Source organism: Neolamprologus brichardi, chromosome 20 (genome assembly GCF_056152115.1).
Source record: "Neolamprologus brichardi isolate AB-2024 chromosome 20, ASM5615211v1, whole genome shotgun sequence".
NCBI classification, from domain to species: domain Eukaryota; kingdom Metazoa; phylum Chordata; class Actinopteri; order Cichliformes; family Cichlidae; genus Neolamprologus; species Neolamprologus brichardi.
The window spans coordinates 4,922,765-4,949,694 of NC_142123.1; the positions used below are offsets into that span (position 1 = coordinate 4,922,765).

Consider the following 26,930-nt stretch of genomic DNA (forward strand, 5'->3'; position numbering starts at 1 on the left):
GCATCACCTTATTTATTTCTTTAAAAAGACCAGCCATACAGAGATCCGAATTTACCCTTTGGTGACCCGGCTGTCGGACCCAGACCACGTTTCACGGCTCAGACTCCACTGATGAGTGTGCAATGATGGCTGAGCCGGTGGCGCCCCTGGTGGCCGGCAGGAGTACCGGGGAGCCAGCAGGAGAGTCGCTGCGTTGAGTCAGTTCGCCGTAGCTCTGCCGACTGGAGGGATGTGACCCCGGAACAGGACGCCCTCCTACAACAACACACCATTCAAACAGAGCACAGAAGAAAGTAAACCTGGACCAGGAGGGGTAAGCACAATCTCCAGTTTTCTTACGAGGGAAACGTTGTCAGGGGGTTTAGGAACGATGCGTGTGCTCGAATCCCAGCGTTTGCACCTCTGGCGGAGCAGCGATACCTGGATGGTGTTTGCACCCATAGGAACTTCATTCAGGCTTTTGTCTGGGGCATGCTAGCGAGCTAGCTTGGTTGGTTAGCATCGCCCGCTTTGCCAGTGTGTAGCGCCTGGTTGTTGTTTTCCTTTTTGGTGGAGACTAAATGAAGCGGGTGTTTACGTTAAAACAAAAGCCACTCGGAAGTTAAAGAAACGAGTGTGGTCCGTACGTTTTTCCTTCCCGTGAAGGATATAGCTTAAGACCCGCATCGAAAACGGACTGAGGCTCGCCGCTTGCTAGCGAGAGCGCTGCTACAGTTTGAACAGTCTGCGTCCCGCAGCATGACAACGGAACCAGTCCACGGTCATGCGTGCCCACCTCTTAGAGAAACAGCTGTTTTTATTTCACTCTGGGCTTCCGGGCATTTCTGTTGCTTTATTCACATTTGGGGAAGATTTAAGAAGACTTGTAAATGACCCTGCGATATCGTAGCTGTTTGAATCACTTGCGCTCACGCTCATGATGTTCACAATATTGTTCATAACGTGTCTCAGATAACGACTCCTTCTGTTTCCTGCTGGAAATTCCATGCGGTGCACAGTACATTTGTCCCAGTCCCCAAACACCCACCCAAAGGCAATGCTTGGGCTTGGAGTTTAAAATTTAAACATGAAGCTCCACCAAAGCTTTTTTGGCCACTTTCTTGTGTTCAAGTTTGCTTTTCACATAACCCACAAGGCTGCTTTTCTATTTTTGGATGGTCTCACCCATGGATGCATTGTGCCACACCGTCAGTTACCCATGTCTGCTTACACCACCACCTCCTCCTCCTACATGTCAGAAAGCTGACAATTCCTAGAGTGGCAAAGCTGGCACCCTATTGGGAGCAGGGCATTGATGAGTGTGGGTGTTGGGGTTCTGCCACATTGGCAAGCACACTTGAAATCTCCTGACGAATACCAGTCACGGACCGCAGTAATGTAAAGCCTGCCTTAGTTTGCACATTCTCCTAGCTGTCTGGATTTCTCAGAGAGATTAGGACCACTGGCCTCCTCGTGCTCGCTGCTCTTCAGCCTCCTCGAGCCCTGAGGGGACCTCATCAGCTGCCTGCCAGCAGAGTTAGGGAGGCAATGCTGTTTTATCTCATGACTGCTTGCTCTGTGTTTGGCACAGCACTTGTCATCCTGTCAGCATTAACCAGGCCACGTAGTAGACTTTTGTGGATTGACACCGCAACACTAGAACTGCTTGCGTCTACTCGTGGCTTACACGCCCAGTCTCATTCCCAGTGAACACCAGATTTGATTTTTTTAAAGAATTGGACTTAAAAACACTGTTTTATGGAAGTCAAGAGATATGCTCATGTCTGTCTGTTCTATTGTTCCAAGCACATAGATCTCATAAATCAGAATTTAGTGCCCTGACTTTAATGGTGGTTCTTTTGAAAATCTTGCAGCCAGTGCCCTCGAGGGACCAGCTTAAGGCAGCAGCTTCCGTTTCAACTTGACAAGCTTGACAAGTTCTGTGATCGTAAAAAAATAAATAAAATTATTTATTTTGTAATATGGTACAGTCTGTGGGAAAAGTGGCTTTATCGAATTTGACGTAAGAAGACAAAACTGCAGAATCAAGTCGTGTGAATTTTAATGTAAAATGTTTCTGCAAAAAACTTTTTTAAAAAAAAAAAATTCAAAGGAAAGCCGTGACATTACAGATGTAAATTTGCAATTAAATTCGGAACCATCTAGGAGGGAAAAAGTGAAGTCGGGATAGACGTAAAGAATTAGCTGAAGAATAGTTGAATACACGGAGAAGCCCTGCTAAAGCTTGAACACTTGGGCAGGGTTGAGTTCATGCCTCACATGGTGACAACAAGACATGACCTACTTATCAATCATGTTTCCACAAACTAGTTCACGGCCATTGTCCCCCATTTACTGTCACCATTGTTGGGAACATTGTACATATGAAGAGGTGACAGCATGCAGACAGACACAAAGTTCAAGTCGGAGCCTTTCAGCTTGTTGTGTCGGGACCTCGATCTGCCCGTTCGATAGGGATTCAATTCTCTGGGTGTCAAGTAGACTTCCTTATGTGGGATTTTTGGCTATGACAATTTCAAATTTTCACATAACAAGGCCCGAAAACTCTTACTTTAATTTAACTTTAATATTTAATCATCTCAGTACATGCTGCATCCCTGTTGTGTTAGTATAGAATTCGCAAAACTGATAAGATTGGGCTAAATTTGCTAAACTACAGTGTTGAATGGCAACATTGTGCCGTCCTAATTCCAGTCGGCTAGTTTTAATACACGCAATGACCCATTGGTAGAAAAGAGCATGTGTTCGTAAATGTGTGTACCTGCAGCAGCACAGCTGCTGTGCAGAACCAGGCCAGGTTGTTGGCAGCTCAGCTGGCAGCCACACTGAGCTTACTTAGGTTTCTCACACATTTGCTCGGGATGTTGCAGCAGCCCGTGACTCCATTCAAGTTATTTTACCGTCTCGGCTTTTCCTCCCCCAGTTTAAGCTGTTGACCTCTCAAGAGCCCTGTGCAGTTGAGTTCTGCTGGCCAGAGGAATTTGATTTGTAAATCAGATGTCATGCATCATGTGAGCAGCTGATTGCAGAGCCAGTAACAGTGGCAGCCTCCGCCCTGCTTGACCCTCAGCAAATGTGAAGACCTATCACATTGCATCCTGTAATCCCTGGCAGCAGACCCTCATTGCACTGTTAGGCCAGGCCAGAGTCCTGAAATGGTCTTGAGAAGTTTATGTTTCTCAGAGACACTAATGGGCACCAGCACACACATAATCACAATTCAACACAAAATATTCAGCCTGCGAGCAATAGGCCTGTCTCTATTTTTAAAGTGGCATTTTAAGAGATGTGGCACTGCAATGACATTTGAATCAAGCATAATCCCATTTGCTGGAGTGGTAGCAATCTTTAACTGTGCACTTTTAGCAAACATTGGTGACAGTAGTCATTTTAAAGTAAGGCCTTTGCTTGTTATTTCCATCTTGGCAAGTATGACACTAGTGTCCCACGTTTCACCCTGATAACAGGAGAAAACGCACTGATGAAAATAGCAGTACAATGTGATCTGTCATTCTGGTTTTTTTTATGTGCAGACACTAGTGGAAACAATAATTGCCTCCATGTTTTTAAAAAGTGTATATATAATGTTAGTGGTGCACTGCAGCCTCACAGCAAGAAGGTTTCTGGTTCTCGAATCACGTTTGCATGTTCACTCTGTGCCTGTTAGGTTTTCCTCCCACAGTCCAAAGACATGTCTATTAGGTTAATTGGTGATCCTGAGCTGAATGTTGATGCGAGGTAGATAAAAAGCTTAAAATGTGTAAAATACTGAAGGAATGCATGATTTGAGTACATATTTCATAACACGTTGAACTACACAGTCGAACGTGAGATTTATTTTCCTGCACATTTATCATAACTTGATTTAAATTTTAATCTGAAAAAGTATTCATAGAGACCTTTTACTAATCCAACCAAATATGAGCTCAGGTGGGCGATAAAGCCCAACAGTTATATCATAATTTTTCAAGGAAATTTGCAATAATGATATTTCTGATTTTATTGATGTTTACAGCTTGCAGGCAACAACATTTATTAGTGCAAACAAAATCGTTCTTTTGAAATGAGACAGACTACATAATTCAAAGTGTGAATCTGCTGAAACAATAGCATTAGCATTATGGTGCACCAGTAGGGCAGCAAGGACAATATAGTCACATATTAAAGCTGAAATTAAAAATATTTCCTACCTGATATTTTTCTCTGTTTGACCAGCTGCTTGAAGCCCTCCTTTTCCGCAATGCAACCCCATCAGTAATTTCCCTCCAATGTTTGCTCTTCCTGTTGCATGGAGTGCACTTAGCCGGCACTCCGGGGATGCTCGGTTGAGTCATTTGTTTACTTTTGGGTTGCACATCAGCAGCTGCTAGCATCTCTTCACACACCTTCGTAGCCTGGTTTTACACGACTGTGTTTTTCTTTTGCTTTGAGTGGTGAAACAAATTTGTTGTTTCCACGTTTAGCGCAAATAGTTTTGTGGGTACTAAATAGTCATCGGAGGCTGGCGTGCAGCTCCTGCTGTCAAAAACAGGATCTGGCCTTGTCTGATTGTTGTGTGCACTAGATAACGTAAACACTTTACATGTTTAATATATTATCAATTGATGTAATATGACACTGTTTTGTCAGTTTTCTGCCTGTACTGTCATGGATGGTATGTTGTGGCACAGCCCTAGTATGACTTACTGCAGAAGTCAGAGATACTTAGTCTCTTACCACGTGCAATCAGGGCAGGGCATCAGATGCCATCTCAGTACTTTTGTTCATGTACAGTGGGGCAAAAAAGTATTTAGTCAGCCACCGATTGTGCAAGTTTCCCCACTTAAAATGATGACAGAGGTCAGTAATTTGCACCAGAGGTACACTTCAACTGTGAGAGACAGAATGTGAAAAAAAAATCCATGAATTCACATGGTAGGATTTGTAAAGAATTTATTCGTAAATCAGGGTGGAAAATAAGTATTTGGTCAATAACAAAAATACAACTCAATACTTTGTAACATAACCTTTGTTGGCAATAACAGAGGTCAAACGTTTACTATAGGTCTTTACCAGGTTTGCACACACAGTAGCTGGTATTTTGGCCCATTCCTCCATGCAGATCTTCTCAAGAGCAGTGATGTTTTGGGGCTGTCGCCGAGCAACACAGACTTTCAACTCCCGCCACAGATTTTCTATGGGGTTGAGGTCTGGAGACTGGCTAGGCCACTCCAGGACTTTCAAATGCTTCTTACGGAGCCACTCCTTTGTTGCCCGGGCGGTGTGTTTTGGATCATTGTCATGTTGGAAGACCCAGCCTCGTTTCATCTTCAAAGTTCTCACTGATGGAAGGAGGTTTTGGCTCAAAATCTCACGATACTTGGCCCCATTCATTCTGTCCTTAACACGGATCAGTCGTCCTGTCCCCCTGGCAGAAAAACAGCCCCATAGCATGATGTTTCCACCCCCATGCTTCACAGTAGGTATGGTGTTCTTGGGATGCAACTCAGTATTCTTCTTCCTCCAAACACGACGAGTTGAGTTTATACCAAAAAGTTCTACTTTGGTTTCATCTGACCACATGACATTCTCCCAATCCTCTGCTGTATCATCCATGTGCTCTCTGGCAAACTTCAGACGGGCCTGGACATGCACTGGCTTCAGCAGCGAAACACGTCTGGCACTGCGGGATTTGATTCCCTGCCGTTGTAGTGTGTTACTGATGGTGACCTTTGTTACTTTGGTCCCAGCTCTCTGCAGGTCATTCACCAGGTCCCCCCGTGTGGTTCTGGGATCTTTGCTCACCGTTCTCATGATCATTTTGACCCCACGGGATGAGATCTTGCGTGGAGCCCCAGATCGAGGGAGATTATCAGTGGTCTTGTATGTCTTCCATTTTCTGATGATTGCTCCCACAGTTGATTTTTTCACACCAAGCTGCTTGCCTATTGTAGATTCACTCTTCCCAGTCTGGTGCAGGTCTACAATTCTTTTCCTGGTGTCCTTCGAAAGCTCTTTGGTCTTGGCCATGGCGGAGTTTGGAGTCTGACTGGTTGAGGCTGTGGACAGGTGTCTTTTATACAGATGATGAGGTCAAACAGGTGCCATTCATACAGGTAACGAGTGGGGGACAGAAAAGCTTCTTACAGAAGACGTTACAGGTCTGTGAGAGCCAGGGATTTTCCTTGTTTGAGGTGACCAAATACTTATTTTCCACCCTGATTTACGAATAAATTCTTTACAAATCCTACCATGTGAATTCATGGATTTTTTTTTCACATTCTGTCTCTCACAGTTGAAGTGTACCTCTGGTGCAAATTACTGACCTCTGTCATCATTTTAAGTGGGGGAACTTGCACAATCGGTGGCTGACTAAATACTTTTTTGCCCCACTGTATAGGCCGATCTTCAGTTTAAGCTAAACCTCATCTATGTTACACCCTGATACCTGTAAATGGGGAGTACCCATTAAATCTGTTTATTTTATTGAAAAGGGACAATGCACTTTAATTGTTAATGACCATTTAGGTACATCATATAAATGGGCCAGATGTATGCCAATCATTACACCAGCATAAATATCCCACAATGCAATGCAGTAGTACATGAAAGAAATTGCTAGACAGAGATTAAGGCAACTGAGATCTAAGTCAGTAGCTCTTCCTTTGAAGTGTTTAAATATATGCTTTCACTTTGTTAGGCATAATATATTTTTAAAAATGTTCCTAATCTTTACTTGGTTAATCTTAAACGAGGTTGGGTTACCATGGCAACATATCTCCAGCCAGTTCTCAAGTAGTAATGTGAATGTACTAAGTAGTGCACCCATAGAAATGTATGCTAATAGTAATTCACAGGACAGGCTGAACAATGGCACATAGCTTGGGATTTCAGATGCAATGCCACATTAATCAAAGACATCAAAGAACTTAGACTGCGACAAACTGTTGTGTATGCCCACGCCATGCTGCATAACTGCCCTTGTTATTTGAAGGTTTAAAAGTCATAAATTATAGAGGGTTGAACTGAAATTGTTAAAATGAGCACTGTAAAGATACACACTCAGTACAACTGGAAATTTTAGTCCATTTATAGGTCAGTCATGGACAAAAAAACCTCTTAAAAATCCATAAAATAGAGACAAAAACACGATAAAATTCCAGGCATTCTCGTTTTTAGACTCTTTAGTTTAGTTTCGGTGATGATTTAGTTTAGCTCCACTGCCTAGAGGGGCTCAGAGAGCCTGATGTCTCAGCTCAGCCCAACAAGACAACACTGACAAAAGCACAACACAGGCAGAGAGGGGGGAGATTATAGCTAGATCAGCACAAAAGAAACCCTTTGATTATGTCTGGAATATTAGCCGTATGTGTCTGGGGCTGGCTGAGTATCCCTCGAGGGATTAGCTTTGAGCCAGCCCACCTCTAGAACCTAACCTCGGGAACATACAAAGGAGTCTGACAGGATCCTTATTGTGATCCTTGAAAGGATTTGAGATGTTACACAGCAGAGCACACCAGAATATTGCTAGCATGATCCTAGTAGGCAGCAAATATCACTATGCCTAACCATGTTTATATTCAGAGCATTTCAGCAGAGCAGGAGACAGTTTTTCTCCTAATATTACATCTTTAATGTCTGAATCTTTTACATACATATACAATCATTATGAAGTTTTTTGTTTTAAATGTTATGCCTTATTGTGCTGATTAAAACTATCAACTTTTGAAGGCATGTTATTTAGTGGTAGACACCAGATGTGTTGTCTACTCATGAATCACAAAGTTAATGTTGAGATCACAGCAGTTGACTTTCCTTCAAAATAAGAAGATTTAGGTGAGCTAGCAGCTAGCGATGGTCGGACTCCAGTGCTCCTATTTACAGTGTAGAAAATCTGGTCAAAGAGGCGTTGCTGAAACTTGGAAACAAAGCCTTTGCGAGAAAAACCAGGATGTGGAAAAATAATGATAGACACTCTGGACAGATGAGTCAGAAGTTTAAAATATTTGGTTCTAAATTTATGGTAGAAGAAGAGCTAAGAGCACTACAACAGGCAGCGCTGAAGAATATAGGTTCTTGAAGGTTTGGGTCTGATTTTTTTGGCAAAGAATTGATCAGAATTAGTGGCAAATGCAGTTGTTGTGCTGGACTGTAAGGAGGAAATCAGTCAAGAAGCCAAAAGTCCAATTTGCCAGTCCTAAGCTCCTCTGCTTTGAACATGAGCTTGGGATAGTGACAGAAAGAAAGAGCAAGCATTGAGTTTCTGCTGTAACGTTGGCTGGCATAAGTGTTACAGAGCATGTGAAGTACTCAGGCATCCAGAGTGAGCTCAGAGTAGACCTACTGTTCATAAGTCTGATCCAGATGCCTCCTGGATGATATTGTTAGTGGTTTTCTGTGCATGTTCTGAAAAACCAGAGTAGAACAACCTGCAGGTTTTTATCTATCACGATTGATGGGTTTTATTGACGCCCAAATTAATTTGTGCAGTGTGATAGCAATCCTGAGCATGTAGTCAGATTCATGAAGATTTGGCAACGAGAAGAGCCGACAACAGATGGCATGGCCCCCATGGAGCCCCCAGCATCAAGGAGTCATTCTGAGATAACATAAAGAGGCAAGATGGACTAAATCCACAGAAAAGCTGCAGCAGGCACTCTAGGAAACACGTAATGACCTTCGTGCGAAGGACCTTTCAAAGATTGATGCTGTTAGAGGCATAAGGTGGTCACATCTCACTTAGCAATAATGTAAGTTTTGCACTGTGCATGAAGTCACTGATTGAAGTTTGATGTGGCTTTTTTATTTGTCAGATATGTAAAAGTAAACCCTGCATGAAATAAACATGATTGTTTGGACACGTATTGTTATATGCTTTGAAAATCATCTCAAACTGGACTTTACCCTACGCTGGTTGGTTGTCTGTTTTATTTTGAACATGTAAATAAAATAAAATACATTGTACACAGTAAAATTAAAAGGGAAAAAACATTAATTTGGCATTGATATCTTAGTGTTTATCAATTTAAAATTAGACAATATACATATAGAACTACATATTCTGTTTTCTGCTCTCCCTCTGTCACAAATTGTTACCTGTTATTTAAGCTTAGTTTAGCCTTCACTGAGAGCATCTACAGCAGGGGTGTCAAACTCAAATACACAGTGGGCCAAAATTCAAAACTGGAACAAAGTCGCGGGCTAACATTAATATTTATTAAAGAAAAAAAAATCTTCCTCTACATATAAGAATGAATCTTTTCTTATGGACTCAAACAAGTTTTGCTGAAAAACTGAATATGGAACAAGCAAAGTTTAATACTAAACAATATATATATTAGCTGTATAATACCAGTAGACCAGCTCTAATAGTAATTTGGTATGGCTTCGCGGGCCAAATGTAATTAGGCTGCGGGCCAAAGTTTGACACCTATGATCTACAGAGTACATGTGAATTATTGCTGGGTAATTATCAACGTGGCTGGAAAATCAGTTTGTTTAGTAGGATTGCATGTGTGAAACTACTCGATCCATAAGCATCTTCACAGCGTTAATTACAGCGTTGTACATTTTGTTCCGGTTCAGTTTGTACCAAAGTTGTATTTATTTTATTTTATCTCTGTAGCTGCTCTGCTGCCCAAAATAGTCATCTGTGAATTAATCCTTCTGCTCTCTACCAGCCAGGAGAAGCAAGGATGAAATCCACAGAAGATTCCTTTTTAAGTGACTCTCAAACACATTATGATAATGTAAAAAATATCTCTGATCGTCCTGATTTACATTTTCCACATTGTTTCTAATTTCTGTCGAAATTGTCCTTATGGGACTATGCGGCATGTTTGTTCTTCTTACAGCAGATATTGCTGTGAATGTGAGATAAAATAAAATCATTTCAGGCTGATAAAAATACAAATTGCAACTCTCTAAACAGTAGTGAGGCCGGGTAGACACGGTGCTAAATATGGACAGTTTTTAAACTTCAAAAGGAAACATCAGAGGATCTGAAATGCCTCAGTCATGAAAGCAGTAGGCCTATTTATACAGATGGTGAATTTTGAATATGTCGGTCCAGCAGCAGGAGGGGAAAATGGTTACATTGTCACATCTCAAAATATGACAGACAACTGATGGGTCTTTGTTCCATCATCATTTCACCCTTCATAGATCTCAAGACAACACTTTTTGGCAATTAGTCTAATGTTTCACTTCAGACGCTCTCCTCATCCTCTACTCTTTATCTAGTCGTATTCAATGACTGTCATATTCCCAGTGTGCAGGCAGATCGGAGCTCCTGAGTTTCATTCATTCTTCATGCTGCTCGTCTACGTGCTGGTAGGTCTCTTTCCGGGAGTCTCAGCTCTTGCGTTTGTCTGAGGTTAGGTGCTCGGAGAAGTGATCAAACGTGTCACTGCTGCTGATCTAAAGACACTGACACCTCCCCGGCACCCTCTACCAACATCCTCCCTCCATCGCTACCCCCATCCGAATAAATTCACACAAGATCACCGCCAATCCCCTGAAGGTTTACTGAGCAACTGAACTGATGCTGGCAAGCTCGTCTCAGTCTTTTCATGTCTTTCTTGCTTTGAGTCTTCTGGAGCAGCTCTCCAATTAAGCTACAGCTGATGCTCAGGTTGAAGGGAATAACTAATGTATTTATCTGCTCCTCGTTCGGCGTCCTGCTACTTCCTTTAGCTGACAAGGAGACGTCAAGTACTAGCTACTTGCAGTAAACAGTCACCAAAGATTGCTATAATTACAAAGTGCCAGAAGCATGGTCTCCAGCTGCTCTGATCTGGATGATTCCACATGCTCACAGTGGCAAACGCTAGCCAGTGGCCTACGGTACCCCATTCATCCTCTTTCCCCTGGGCTCTGGAAAGGGGGAACAGCAAGCCAGCTCCTCAATTAAATATAACCCTACATCAAACGGCTTGTCAACATGCATTAGTGGTCCTTTGTATAGATAAGAGGCCAAAATAAATAGCAAGTGCTATCATAGTCACTGTGGCTCTTATGAAATATTCTCAGAAGAACAAATCCTGCCATGCATGCTGATATTTTCTCTCTATTAAATCTTTTTTTCCTCACATAATTTATCCTTTTTAATGATTTATTTTGCTATTTTGTGTGAATTGTTCCTCTTGTGTGTTTAGCCTTTGTGGTTAAATTCAGGGTTGATATGAAGACGTGCTGTATGCTTGTCTGGTTGGTGCGGCATAAAAGAGATCTAATGTGACAGCAGCGACCTTGGCGTGTGTGTGTGTGTCATATCACAGCAGAACCTTTTCCTGTCACACACATTGGATTTGGCAGCTCCTTTTATCACCTTCTTTTTGCTCCCGGTTTTTTTCCCCCCTTTGCCTGTTTTTCGCATCTCTGCAGACTGACAGTGAAAATAGGTCATTAGTTAGATGGAGAATAAGAGATGGAAACAGGCAGGGGCGAGCTCTGTGTAAAAAGTGCCGTGCAATATTAATGATGCTGCAAAGAGCCAAACCTGCACTTTAACTATACGAAGTAGTCTGGAAGTACTGGAAGACTGTGGGTGTGGCTGTCCGATATATATATATCTATATATCAGAACTGCCTTATTTTTTTGTGGCAAAGCAAACAAGGTGCTCAAAGATTTTTGGTTCATGTTGATATGATGACACAGTGACAGTGACTGTGGAGGCCATGTGAGTACAGTGAATTCACTGTCACGTTCAAGAAACCAGTTTGAAATGATTTAAGCTTTGTGAACTGTGGTCATGAAGGGTTGGACATTGTCATGAACAAAACTCAGGTAGGCTGTTGAGCCTAAGATCCTTGATTATATTCTGTTTTGACACAGACATCTGAACATATGTTTGCCCAGTAGTCCTTCCTGTTATACTTTAAAATCTGCGGCCTGTTGTGGATATATATTTGATACATTGTTATCTAAATTTTAATCAAAATGCTCAGTAGAAAGATCATGATGGACAATGCTGATGAAATTTACATAAATCGTACCCAACCAGACCGACCAATGCAATAAGTACAATGAAGGCCAAGGTGTGACACAAAAATATTCTCCACACCATTACAGCACCACCTGCCTGGAAAGTAGGGGTGTGGAAAAAAATCGATACTGTGTAGTATCGTGATATTTTGTTTGCTAATAATGTATCGATACAGGGACAGCAGAAATCGATATTTTGTTACAAAAAAGGTTTTTGTGCTCTGACTTCAGAGCATGTTGATCCTTTTTCTGAGCAAGAATCCTGACATTCCTTCACTGTCCAAATGTGTTTAACTTTTTTTTGGCAGCAATAAACATGACAGTTTACTTATTTTAATTTAAGACATTTTATTTTAATTAAGTTTAAAACTTTTTTATTTAATGTAAAATTATATTTTGTTTTAATTTACTTTCAAATTCTTCAGTTGCTGAATTGGCTGCATAGTTTTCATAAACTGCATAGTTCAGAATAGCTATAATTGTACCAGATGGTTGCGTTCAGTTAAGTTGGACTAGACTGTAATACAAACCGTTCAGTTTGTCAACAATAAAACTGAAATGAGAGAAAGACTGAGTGTGAGACTTTGATATTAGAGAAAATGAATATTGATAAAGTTTACCTTTATGTACAGAATCTGAATATCGCAAAATATTTTTAAAAATTGCAATAATATCGTATCGTGCGTTAAGTATTGTGATAATATCGTATCGTGGGATGTATGGTGATTCCCACCTCTACTGGAAAGCAGGATGGATCCATGCTTTTGTGTTGTTTGTGACAGTTTATGACTCTACCTTCCAGATGTTGCAGCAGAAATTGAGGTTCATCAGATCAGGCAGCATTTTTCCAATCTTCTGTTGTCCAATTTTGGTGAAATGAAGCTTCAGTTTCTTGTTTTAGCTCACAGGAGTGGCACCAGGTGTGGTCTTCTGCTGCTGTTTATTCTCACCTGCTTTAAGATTGGAGGTGTTACACTAACAAAGATGCCCTTCGACATACCTTGACCATAGCTTTTGAAAAGTGGTTGTTTGAGTTACTGTTGTCTTCCTGTTAGTTTGAAGCAGTCTGGCCATTCTCATCAAAACGGCCCAGAGAACTGCCACTAACTGGATATTTTCTCTTTCACTGACCGTTTTCTGTAAACTCGAGAGAGGATCAAGTGGGGAAATTCCAGTAGATCAGTCAATTTGTGTCTTTAGTTTGGTCAGGTTGAATTTCTCTGTAATTGTGACGTCTTGGTAATATCCACTATCATGCAGAATAACACAACTGCTGAAGATACTTGTTGAAATGGTCTAATCTTTATTGCCTAATCACTCTTTGAGCTTGGCTCTTGTCACACTGTGTCACTGAAACAACCCAATTGTCTCATATCAATACTTGTGTAACTGATTTTCACAGATCTTGTGTAATGCTGATGTGTTTGTGTGTCCAGAGCCACAGGAGCAGGGGGGATGAACCGCGAGGAGGCCCCGGGAAAGTCTCCTGAAGACATGTACATCCAACAGAAAGTGCGGGTCCTGCTCATGCTCAAGAAAATGGGATCAAATGTAAGGAGACACACTGATTACCACAAAACTTTGCCATTTGAAGTTTCAGATTTAGGCACGCACGGCTCATGCACACTGTGGTTATTGCTTTAGTTGGCAAAGACACACATTATAATAACCTGAAATCCATTCCCTAGCCAAACCTTCAACTGATCTGTGCAGTTTGCACAGGTCATCACCTAATAATGATGTTGTTAGATTGAAGCAACAACAGAAGATAGTCCTCAGTGACTCAGTTTATGTGGCACACATTTTGTTTGTTCAAGCAACGTGTGCTAAAGGAGCAGAGAGAAGAAAAACAAAGCAATTTCTTTGAAATAATTAATGTTAAAAATCAAAATATTTTGGATCTAAATTGCCTCATAGCTGTTTCTGGGAGAATTGCTATGTTTCATTAATCAGCATGTTGAACAGAAGTATTTGACTTAGTCTTTGAGGTCAGTATTTCAATTTGTTTTTACTTTTTTTGTGATTTTTAATGTCACTTTGTTCACTCCTCTTCAGCTTACGCCGAGTGAAGAGGCTTTTCTCCGAAATTACGCAGGTGTGGTCCACAGTCAGATGAGCCAGCTACCGCAGCACAACATAGACCAGGGTAAGGCTGTGACACATGCACACACACACACACAGTTTAACAGTTTAATACTTGTTTATGTAGTTGCGAAATACGTTCATGTGAAAAAGTTTTCTCAGCACTTCATGCTGTTCTGTGAAAAAACGAACTACGTCCTTACTGCTTCCATAGAAATTAAGTAGAAATTAAGAGGGCAAGTAGCCACTAGGTGCTGATAAACAAAAGCACTTTATTAAATGATTATAAAATCAGATCTGTTTGTCAGTTTGCATTAATTTAGGTCTGGAGCATTAGGTGTTTAACACACTGCCGCACTCTTCCCTGGAAGAATGTCTCACTAAATTCACCCCAAGGTCAGACTGTGCAATACAGAGAGAAATTGCAAAATATCCAAGAGCTACACATCAGACTCTGCAGGCCTCGGTTAGCATGCTAAATGTTGATGTTCATGGCATTACAATTAGAATAACACTAAACAATTATGGCTAGAAGGGTTGCCAGCAGAAGGCCTCTTCTCTCTAAAAAGGCTTGCAACACTGCATCTGAAGAAACCACAGGACTTCAGGAACAATGTCCTTTGGACAGATGAGACCAAAATGCAGATGTTGGTACTCTAGAGTCAAATGCGAGGCCATATCCCTGACAGCTGAAGCTTGGCCCCCACCGGGTCATTCAACGGGACAATGTGTTGCAATGACCCAGACGAAGTCCAGACTTCACCCACATTGAAAAGTAGTGCCAGGGCCTTAGGAGAGCTGTATATGAATGAACTGAAGGAACTGTGTAAAGAAGAGTGGGCCAAAATCCCTCCACAATGATGTGAGAGACTGATGAAGTCATACAGAAAATAATGACTTAAGTTAATGATGCTGAAGGTGGTTCTACAAGCTACTGAACCATGTGGTGTGCTTAGTTTTTCATAGGACTGCAGAAAGATGGTTTTGGCACGCCCCAGTAAGTTTTATCCAGGGTGAAAAGAAAATCACTGTTATTGTAAAAAGACACATTTTTAACTATCTTTGTTTATCAAATGTCAGCGAAATTAATAGAGATGAGGTACCAGCCTCATATTCAACCCCCAAAGGCTCAAAAACCCTGTTGTACTCCTATTTTGCATATCAGTATAGTTCTAATTTTCATAGTTTTTTGTGAATGTGTACAAATCAAAGGTGTTTATGGCAGCGTGCTATTGCTAAACGTGTATAAAACATTAGCCCACAGACACCACCCTTAGAGGAAAAAATGCCCGACCAAAAACGAGGGGAAAATCCCTTCACACACATCATCCTTTACAGTCTGCACCCCAGCAGGCCGAACGGGTTCGCTGACTGTGCACAGGAGGCCGACTCAGCAGCCCACCAGCACTGCGAGATTACTCACACTGCAAACAGCATGACTGTCTGGAAACAAGTGACTCATCCTCAGCTTAAGCACATCACTAGTTGCTCCTCTGCTTTACTTAATGGATAATATTTTGATGTTTTCTCTGTAAATCTCTCTTCATTACAGCTGTAACCTTACAAATGCTGGTCATGCCTTGTCAAGACAGCAGAGGATGCTGTTGAGCTTTCTAAACCTGCCTGTGGTGCTCCTGAGCTTAATCCACCTGAGGGCGCTATATTTAACAAAATGGTATATGTGAAAAGGCACTGCAGTTAAAAAAGCAGCAGCATTGTTATTTTATTTAATTATTTGTGAGTAGACTTTAGCTCAGTCCAAAAACACATCTGCGAGCTCGGAGTCCCGCTGTCCTCTTGTGGTGAACCTGCTGGGGCTCCGGTCTTGCTTTGCCCTTTATGATATTGGGTTCCCCAGGGGAGCTTCCAGCTTGGAAAATTGGCGTTGATGCTTCACCCAGAGGGAAGTGTTAGGTGTCCTTGTCTGCGTCCTTGCTCTGTGGGGAAACAATCATGTTTGAATTTAGAAATATCACATTTTCTGCGTCGAAGGGATTAGGCTGTGATTATATAAGGTGTTGAGTAAGGTGCGGGTAAAAGGTACGACATGCTGTGCCGCGCCGCGCCGCCGAAGTACACTGACATTTTGTTAATCGCGCCCTCACTGTGCAGTGTGGGACGCGACATTGAATTTTTAATACGGGTCATTGCATCACTGATGATGTGTATTTCATTATTAGACTGCGTTCCTTCATCAGGCAGCAGAATATAAAGAACTGCAGCAGACAGGACGTATGATCGGCACCCGAATGGGAGATCAGTACTGGTTTGAAGTCATTAATTTATGATGTACATTTTTCTTTTTTTAACTGCAGCCTAGCTGTCAGTTTATGCTGCTGTGCTGGCCGCCTCTCACTCCATGCAAAGTCTTTGCTTTGTCAATAAAGCTAGGAAGAGTCTCATCAATTATGGAGGAATATGGCGCTCCAAGTCTGCATTATACATCACAGAAACGGACACATTTAGTGTCATTTGGCGGCGTGCCACTTCCTCGGTGTGCCAGTGGATAATTTGTGGTCTGCACTATGTCTGAGGTATTGTGATTAAGCATCGTGCAGATTGCTGAGAGTTAATCTGTTTTAAATATTGAGCGCTGTGCTGAAGGACAGCGGTTTGTAGGGATCAGCACACGTGGGATCTTTTCAGTTGGTGTGAAGAGAAAGTCCAGTATTTGATCTCATTTACACTTGGTAATTGGGGAGTAAAAAAAGATGAAAGGAAGTATATTTGTTGCCTGGTAGTGAGTCACACAGCAAGCTGATAAACATAGGTAATTATGCTAATTTTATTCATACACTTTGAGGAAAGGCTGTTTGCACTAGAATGTATTTGAATGTGTATTTCTGCTGCTAGACAAATTCTCAACACCTGTACCGAGAGGTTTGACTCATGCTGTACTCTATCTAGTTTGCACTGCTCACACTTCATTATAACGACAGGAGACTTTTTCCCTCATCCCGCCGGATGAACCAGCAGAACTGTCTGTACCAGCGAGCCATCACACGGTGCAGCAGCCAGACACACACCTCAAGGCAACTGGTGTTTGTCTTTCTCATACTGCATTATCGGAATACAGACACCACACAATTATCAGTTATCGATATTATCGCAATACTTCACTCACAATATGATATTGTTGTTTTTCACATTTTGTGATATGCTTAGCTTTGCAATTTGTAGCCTTTTATTATTTCAAGTTAAACTTATGAATATCTTTTTTATCCATTAAGATAAAGTTATCTTCAGTTGTTTGCGGTTTTCTTTGGTTGCTAAATGAGATTGGCAAGGATGTCAACACTGTTACTAAAATGTTGCCATAAGTGAGGGTGGGTCAAGCTGGCAGTTGCATCTCCATAAACTTCTGGTTAATCTCTGCAGCAGATGCTGAAACTACAGCTTTAATTATTATTCACTTCGTACTACTTCAGGGGTTGATATTGATAACGTTTTATTAATACCAGCATCATGATCATGTTGAATTATAGGCCTCATTTTTTTCAATCTCCTTATTGAGTTTTTCTGTCTGGGGAAAAATTGGTCTGCCCATGTTCTCAGCGTCGCGAACGGGTGACACGGTCATCAATACTGGTACACTTTCTAAACTGGGACTGGTTTGTGAGTCTGTGAAACGCAGCGTAGTTTGACCATGCTGACGCAGGATGCTCTGATACCAGCACCCTCAAGGGGTGTCAGCATGGAGCAATAGTGTCACCAGGGCTCGCAAAATTTCAAAATCCCTGGTAGCCCTTCGGGCAGGGACTCTTCAGTTTTTGGTAGCCCAAAATAAATTTAAGTAGCCCGAATAAAAAAGAGAGCAATTTTTTGATTGATGTTTTGTTTCCGTTACAATATTATACATTAAAGTATAATATTGTAAAGGAAACAAAACATTAATTGTATAAAAATTACAATCATCAACTCAAATACTTGGTTCTAATTGAACAGAAATTTCTATGAACTTGTAAGAACTGTGTAGGACATGAATCAGTCTGTGTCATATTCTGAATTTGAAATTTCCACTGAAGTCACAGGTAAGAGGCAAGTGGAACCAAGATCTAGGCCATTTGCTTTTTGAAGTTTGCAAAGACTGCTAAATTGTACCAGTGGTAGTTCACTCTTTGCAACATAGTACGCTGTTTTAAACAGATTTTTCAGGTTTATTTTTAGTATGTTATTTGCAATCGGTGTTTGTTCTGGGAAAGATATTGCAGACTGAGCAATAATGCTTGCATTTCTCATGGGTTCTAATGGGGGCCTTTCTTAAAATGACTGGTCCCAGTAACAAAGGCGCTTGTCGACTCAGAAATCGAGGGAAAACCAACAACACAACCGGCAGAACATTATGTTATTTACACGGCTGGACATAAGTGGTCCACATGTGCGCATTCGCTGTCAAAATAAGACTCGCACCAGATAAAAAGTTTCAACGCGGGTTTGCGTCCATATAAAAGGCTGTTTTTGTCCGCTAGAGTGGGATTTTCACAGCACATTCTGCACCACATCTCAGTGCGTTCATCATTTGTTTGAAGCCAGCTCACCTCCTGCAACCACTGTACGAGAATACGCGCTTCTTTTGTGGTTCTGACTCCTTCTGACATTTCTTTGGAGGTGGAGGAACACCAAAGTAATTGCTTAAAGGAGCTTCTTCGACATCTTTAAGAGTTCTAAACAAATGTCTGTCCTCCTCCAGAAAATCCTATGTACGCAAACACGCGTTGCAACTTCTTATCTTGTGCGCGTTTTTTATTTTGACAGCGAATGCGCACCTGCGGACCACTTATGTGCACCCCTGGTTATTTAGCTCGTCATATTGCAGCCACAGAAATTCTTTTGTCCATGAAACCATAAAGCTGCACTTTCTTTTTGCCTTATAGTCTGATTTGTCATAATTTTTCCGTTTTGTGGTAAGCTTCTCTTTGGCTGTCACTTCTTCACGCTGACCTGTCTTATTTGGCTCAGCAGAACTAAAATATATATCCTGCTGCTTTTACACACGCACTTACATAACGCTCAGCGATTCTCTGCGCGATCAACCTCTCACATGTTTAAGCTGCGGGAGATTTCACTTGTCATGTTTGCATAGTAAGCTAACGATTGATAAGACGATGTCAGAGGAATTGGTGCGCAAATTATCATCACTCACCAATCAGTGCTGTCACTCTCTATACACAGTTCACGCGATTGCAAAGTGAAAGCAAAAAACAAGCGCAAATTCAAACGCGATTTCAATATGTCACATATTGACAGTGGCTCACCGATGCCAATGACATAATTACCCAGCTACATTTCCGAAAGAATGCAAAAGCATTGACATAGATTTTTCCTTCCCACGATAGCCCGACGGACAGGGCAGAGATAGATTTTGGTAGCCCGACTGGAAAAATCGCTAGCCCCGGGACGTCGGGCTAGCGATTTTGCGAGCCCTGGTCACACATGGCGTCACTGATCAGGTGGTGGGGTGCTTAGAGGGCGCTGCGTGCACAGTGGAGTGTGTAGTAGTGAAAATGTCCTCTGATGTTATTCGAAATCAAGGTTAGGTTGTCTGCAAGACATCTCCTAAGGTGTAGCTCTACTGATGTGACTGATGGATAACATTAGGGTTGCTGTCTGCTTAGCACGTTCTGGTGCAAAAATGATGTGCAGCAGAGAAGTGTTCAGGCTTCCTCGTGTCGAGTGGACTGAGTGGGAATGTAGCTCACACGGGACTCATTTTCTCAGACTCTGCTCAACTAGCAGATTTTTTTTTTACTGGTTCTTCCTTGTGGGGGGAAAAAAACAACCAAACAAAAAACAATAGAAAATCAGCTTTCTGCCACTCATATTTCTTGTAAGAGTATGGGTCACTGGATTTGCATTTCAGATCGTTTTAATTGGCTGATTAGCATACATGCAAATACAGAATTTTGTTTTGCGATTTTAATCAGGCCAAAGAGGAATTTTCTGCCGAAGGCTCCGTAGCTGAGACGGGGTTTTTTTTTTCCACACAGCTTTTTTCTGTGATGCCTTAATGAAGTTGTTTTTTTTAATCTGCATAGAAGGATAATAAGCTGTGCTTAAATGCTGTTACCATGTTTGGCATTGAAGTGAGAAATCCTGAAGTTGTGTTTTTTGGCGCTCCCTTTGAGTGTTAATTGCCACTTTTTGACTAATACTGAACAATAACTGTGTCTATTTAAAAGCGAATTAACACGTTATGATGCAGAGACCTCGTTGACACACTAGTTGACGCGCAGTATGGGAAATACAGTGGTGTTTTGTAATAGGGCTTTTTATTCCTCCTCTTTAGCTCTTTTATCCACAGCTTTCTGTAATTGGCGTCATGTCACTTTAAACAATACGGTTTGTCAAAACCGCTCATAAAGGCAGCAGTCTCGGGGCTTGTTATCCTTTCTGATTTGACGAGGGAAGTTTATTCCTCCCAGAAGGATGCTGCATGGCCTGAACAATAGAGGTGGAGGAGGAGTGGGGTTGCCATGGCAACCTCAGATGTCCCAGGAAAGCTGACCTTCCCTTCTGGGCCTCGGTGGTGTTGTGACGTGCTACACTGGTAGGAGTGGAGCAGGTGTCATGAAAGGGCCAGGCTGGGGTGCTAATTACACAGCCTGGCTGTGATATTCGGGTCTCTTTCTGTCTGTCTCATCCATTCATTCACCGCAGCCATGTTTGATCAATATATTCAGACCAGGTCAGAGCACTGAGCAAACCCCCTCCCCCCGCTTTGTTTGGCTTCTTGGCTTGGCCATAGCCGTATTGATCCTGGCTTTATCCGATTCCTCACTGCAGCATGAGTCTGCTGCCCAGCACTCAGATTTATTAAGTACCACGTCTGCCTCAGTTTCTCCTTATATCTCTATTCCAAATCTGCCAGTAGGTGTGTTAGAGTATGTCTGAAAGAACTGCTTTATGATCTCCTTAACCAAAACTGATTTTTAGTTATTTTCTCTAAAAACAAATGTTGTTACAAACAGATTAAATCTATCTGTACAGCCTTGTTTATAAAGGATAGCATTAAAATAGTCTTTTTTATTTTTAAACCACAAAGTTGTTGAGCTTTATTATCTTGTTTAAAACGACAGTTTAAAATTATGTTGTTGTAATAATTACTAAGCAGTAAGAAGTGCAGGGCTCTGAGCTGACAGACCCACTGTGTTTGGTAAATATTTTGAGCTGGACCACACACACTTCCCCGCTGTGTGTCACGCTCCTTAACTCGCCCCTGCTGTTGTTGAGTTTGGGGGGATGATGGGTGTCCCACGCCTTTATCCCCTGGCCTGACCCCGCACAGATTGTGACCTGAAGTGTTGCTGGTGCTTCCTCGCTGCTACACTAGAGTCATCATGTAGAGGCTGGAGACACTCTCGGGAGTGCAGCTTGGCGCCTTTGACATCAAACAAACTTCTTTTTGGGTTAATTCACAGTTTTCTCGTCCTCTGAGGTTTTTCTGCAAGCCTGTGTGTTTTGCAGTTAATCCCAGGCAACCACATTTTGATTTGTAGTCTCAGAGAAGCGAAGAAAGGCTGCTTGCTTATGAATATGTTCATGTGAACGCATTAATGTTCTTATTTTGTTTCTTTTGGTGGGCTGAGCACATTTACTGTCGCTGTATTCATATAATCCACCATCCGGTGTTGTGCCGCTCTCGTGTGGCGAGGAAGGAGCCAGTGTGAGGTGGGCGGGGGAGCAGGAGGGAGAAAGGGGGCTGGACGCAGAGCTGCAACGAAACAGACCGAAAGCTTTTTGCTCATAGGCCGCAACGGCAGTGATGCAGTCTTGATTTTTATCTGTCGCTAGGCAACAGTGTTGAGGGACCTGACGTTTCCATTTTGTTGGCTAGAGTATATGTGTGTGTGTGTGTGTGTGTGTGTGTGTGTGTGTGTGTGTGTGTGTGTGTGTGTGGCAGGGCAAAGTGCTCAGATAAAGCCCTTCCATCCATCTGTGGAAGTATTTGGAGAAACTATCGGCTGCTTTCTTCTGCCCGAGTTGCTCAGAGCGTGAACCGCCCGCTACACAATAACGAACTCCCATCACACAAAATAATTCAGGCAGGCGTTTATTCTGATGAATGGCTGTTATTACACGCTGCTGCACCAAAACATGATCCGTGCTATTCAGCAGAGGTGTAATTCAGGTCGACTCTCCTATTGTGTGGTATTACATAATTGTCTCTTTTTCAAGCACCATTTATCCCCACGTGGTGTCTCAGAGCAGATGAGGTTTGTTTTATGAGCTGAAGTCAAGCAGCATGTTTCTGATACTGTTTTTTCTTTCTTGTAGTCTCTTTGGGGTAAGCCAGGGAGCTCCCGTGGGAGGGGGAGCTTGAAAGATCATATTAACCCTCCACCCCCCTCAAAAAAGTCTTGATCTCATCAAGCTCCAGGATGACCTGAATGCGCTATAGAAAGATGCAAATTCTTTTCCCAGAGCGATAGCAAATTAAAAACAAAATTCTGGTTTTTTGGAGGGTCTGTGCCGTCTGATGAGGAGGGTCCGCCCTTTGTGCCAAATACATGTGAAGGCTCACAGTCCCTGGCCTACTTTCATATCTCCATAATAATTAAATCTAACACGCACTTCAGGGCTGAAGAGAAGAAAGGCTTTTTATAGCAGGCACACACGAGGTGCTGATAGATTCTTCTTAACCATTTGAAAAGGTGTGGAGCTCGGTGTTAATGAGATTTCTTAGATGTTGCTTATTAGATGGTTTTTATGTCATCACATGCTCATGCGTACTGTAGATGTAGACTCTTGCACCTTGCTATCGTTTTTCTCCTCTCATCGTTGAGGTAGTTTTTTTAATTTAAGGTTTTGGGAGACATTAATGAGGTCTCCCACGTCGTTCTCAAATGAATCAGGTTGGGACATTATCTTCCGCTAAGCTTTTTCACATGTAACACGCAACAGTAGGCTAGAAATACTCTATTTAGCTTAGATGAGGGTGCTGCCTGCTTAGAGCTTGCATAAGGGAGGACACATGACCCCCAGTCACTCGTTGTGATTTAGCTAAGCCACTGTATTATCACATGGGTGCAAATCAGCCTCTCCGGCATTACTCTGACTTGAAGAGCTGGCGGAGGAAATGGCCATTGACATCCTATCCAGCAACAGTTATGCAGTGGTGCAAAAGTACTTGATAGTCATGTGACAAAGAAAAGACAGCGTCTTAAAAAACACAAAATCTAATAATAATAAACGGGTATCTGCACCTCGAGAAGTAGCAGAGGGTTTGGAAGTTTGCTGTTTCTGCAGCATTCAGGTGTGTGTTAGCATGATGGAGGAGGAAAGCCATCAGTCGTGATCTTAGAGAAGCAATAGTTGCTGGTCCAACAATCTGGGGAGGGTTATGAGGCCATTGCCAAACAATCATTGCCAGTGTGCATCCCAGCCAATTCACCCCAAGGTCAGAAAAACAAAACAACAAAATAAACCCAAGAGTTTCATCTCAGCTTCTGCAGGCCTGAGTTCGCATGTTAAATGTAAATATAGCTTGTCTGGAAGCTTTGTCAGGAGAAAACCGCTTCTCTTGGGTTTGCAAAGTTGCACATTGAGAACAATAACCTTCAGAGATGCAAGACCAAAGTGGAGATGTTTGGTTATAACACGCAGTAACACATTTGCAGAACACCATTTGCCTGCATCATTTCAGCACAAACAAGTCTAACCAACTGTCACCGCAGTGGTGGGGACGATGATTTGCACTTGTTTTGCAGCCTGTATAAGTATTTAGAGTCAAATGAGAGTCTGTCTGACAGCTGAAGCCCACACTGCCTCATGCAGCAGGACAATGAATCGAGCAAAGCAAAGCATCTGTAAGAAAAACTGAAAAAGAAAAGAATTAACATCTTGCAGCGGTCCAGTCAAAGTCCTGACCTCAGCCTGATTGAAATGCTGTGGGGGGGGGGACCTTAAGAGAGCTGTGCATGAATGAATGCAAACACACATCAATGAACTGAAGCAATGATGTGAAGAAGTTGTGTTGTCCTGTATGTAAAACCTTAAAATTAAAAGAGGGAGAGTACTTCCTTTTTGACAACTAGATATTTTCTTCTTTGTTTAAACTCTGAATGCCGGAGTGCTTAATGTGAGAGAACAGCTGAATATATGAGGCACTGAATTACCTTTGTATATTTTATTTAATGTTATGTAAACAGAAGTGGAAAATGTATATCCACTTATGAGAGTAAAAAAACACTCTCAGTGGGTGTGTGTCCAAATCACTTGACAAATTGCAGTTGGCAGCAGACTAATGAAAGATTTCTTGTTAAGCAGAAGCCAGCTGAGAAAGTCCTTTTTGTGTAGCTGGCAGGATTCATTAGTTGACTCGACACAAATGAGGCTGTAATTATCGGTTGGTCCTCATTAAGGTGGCAAAATGAAACGAGCACAGAAAGAATAAAGGAAATGGTAAACACTGATAGTTTTTCCACGAATTGGAAATCTGCTGGATTCTCACACAGTTTACTGGCAGACACACTTGTACTACAGCAGAGGACACTGACTGGTGCTGAAGCCTCAGATTTAAGTGTTATCGTTGCAGAGCAGGATGCAGGAGGTCAGTGAGCCACTCAGGGTGTTGCAGTATCTCCAGTCAGAGTGCTGTGGTTTCAGATTGAGGAGGGTGGGTTCCCACAGTAGGTGATACATATATGGCGATACACGAAATTACCTGCATGCACCAAAAGGATTTTCACGGCAGGGTATTCCCCTTCGGCTTTATAGTCACAGCCGACAGGATTTACAGGATACCGACGGGATCCTAGGACCTGTGGAAAACTTGTGTGGCTTCACACTTTGAACTCGAACTTGTTTTGGGTTTTCCGATAGCTCAAAACATGTGGAAGACTGACTGGGATAGATGCATGTAGCTAGAAGAATGCAAATTGATCCCTCACGGCAGAGAGCGGCCTTGTTTTTGTGCATGCGGCCCAACAAATGTTTCGCAGACTTGACTTTTTTGTAAATGCATCAGGTAACTTTCATAAGTCTCTGCCCAAGGCCTCTCAAAACTTTCATGACTGGCGCAAAAGTTCCTTAGTATTTCTGTATGGTTGTGTTTGCACTTACTGCTTCTGTGCCGAGTCCAATATTTAGACCGACTCTAAGAAAAGGCAACAACACGTTTCCTGTTAGTCCGAAAAGTAAATAGTTTCTTTTAACAGCTTATCTTCTGAAGCTGGAAGTAAAGTTTCCTTCCCAGTTGATAATAAAATCCTTACCTTTTTTGGTTTTCCATCATGTCCTGTCCGGGTGGCTACTAGAGGTGGGAAATATAGTCTCAAAACGATATCCCGGAATAAAGGAAATTTACGATAATGATATTTCTGACAGTCTGAAAAAGAAAAACAAAATAGCTTTTTATCGATGCTTGCAGCTTGTGCAGGCGGCAGCATTTATTAGTGCGAACAAAACGAAGGGCATTTTCCATCCTTTTCCGATGTGCTGTTGTCACTGATGACATACTACCTCATTCAAAGTGTGTATCTATTGCCACAAGGGCCCAGCAGCAGCAGCATTACAGTGCAACAGTAGAGACACGGCATAAGTCAAATGTAAGCGCACAAGTAGTAGTGTTTATTTATTTATTTTTTATCCTTTCTATCGTACTTTATCGATCGACGCTGGTGTTAGATAAAAAGCACGTCACATTAAAAGTCTGTATTTGTGTCTCACGTTGATTCTCAGGTGCAGAGGATGTGGTGATGGCGTTCTCACGGTCAGAGACGGAGGATCGACGACAGTGACCCTGGCTCCCGCGCCCCTCGCCCCACCCACCTCACCCCCAATCCCTCCCTGCACGTGATCCACACCACCTTTAATCTCCACAAACACGACCCCTGCTGAGCTCAGGAGAGGAGGTGAAGGGAGGACGCCTGAGAGGGACAGAAGAGGACGGAAAGAGACGGGGCGGGGGCTGCCTCACCCTCCACCCGGCCTTTTCCACCCCTCGACTCCTCCTCGTACAAGTCGGCGCACCATTACCTGAGATGCACTCAAGTGTGGGTCACTGCGGGCTGAAGCTTTGGCACCAAGGCAGTCAGTGAAAACACTCCGATCGTGTGGATGATTATCATTGGGTTTTTTGTTTTTTTAGGAGGGTTTGGATGTGTATCGTTCTGTTTGTATTGAGACTTCTTTTTTTTTTAGCAGTGTTACATGTTGTATCTGCTGTCGCTGGTAGAATTGACCAGCGGGCTGACCGAAGCAAAGAGAATTATAGTTTTGGTCAAGCAGCGAGAGCGATGATTGATGAGTGTTAGACGAGAGATTTCGATTATTTCTGCTTGAAGTTGTTTTTGGTTTAGCTGTTGTGTTATAAAGGCTTTTGTTTGCTTTCCACCAGGGGCCTCATTTATAAACATGAAAAATGCAAAATGCTCTACAGATACAGATGTTAACTCGACGCTGCATTTCTGGAAATACAGTAAAATACGTTGAACCCCATCAACAGGACAAAAAAAAGACATATATTATTTTGTAGTTCTGCGGAGACGTAAACATTCCCATTAGTGGAGTTTCCGTGTAATTTGGTAAACATCCATCCATCCTTGAATTTTTCTGCCACTTATCCACGTCCAGCTCAAAGGGAAGGCACTCTGTGCTTAGATGCTCAGACCTCCCTCCCCCATAGCAGCTGCCTCCAACTCTCCTACAGGGACACTGAGGCTTTGCCGAGCCAGCGGAGAAGATGTTATCTCTCCTAGATGGACATGCCCGTAACATCTCACCTATAGGAAACCAAGTGCTCTGGACCACCTCAGCTAGCTAGTTTTAGATGGAGGTGATAGCAGGGTTACTGTGAACTCCTCCCGGGTGATTGAGCTCCTCAGACTATCTGTTACTCTGCTTGTCTTTCTCAGGAAGCTCGTTTTAGCCACTTGTGTCTGTG

At 42.3% G+C, this 26,930-nt stretch overlaps 1 protein-coding gene across 1 annotated transcript; it reads left to right on the top strand.

Moving 5' to 3' along the window:
• Positions 1-171: 171 nt before the first annotated feature.
• On the top strand, positions 172-26,930 carry ctnnbip1 (catenin, beta interacting protein 1). Its single transcript, XM_087833354.1, has 4 exons — positions 172-313; positions 13,402-13,516; positions 14,021-14,111; positions 25,727-26,930. Exons 2-4 carry the CDS (start codon positions 13,421-13,423, stop codon positions 25,783-25,785), a joined length of 246 nt encoding a protein of 81 aa, XP_087689480.1. The 5' UTR covers positions 172-313; positions 13,402-13,420; the 3' UTR covers positions 25,786-26,930.

Bases quoted from the DNA above. Each gene is read 5' to 3' on its own strand.
- ctnnbip1 (XM_087833354.1), top strand. From the start codon at position 13,421: ATGAACCGCGAGGAGGCCCCGGGAAAGTCTCCTGAAGACATGTACATC. The intron at 13,517-14,020 runs GTAAGGAGACAC...ACTCCTCTTCAG, and splicing joins TCAAGAAAATGGGATCAAAT to CTTACGCCGAGTGAAGAGGC. The intron at 14,112-25,726 runs GTAAGGCTGTGA...GTTGATTCTCAG, and splicing joins GCAGCACAACATAGACCAGG to GTGCAGAGGATGTGGTGATG.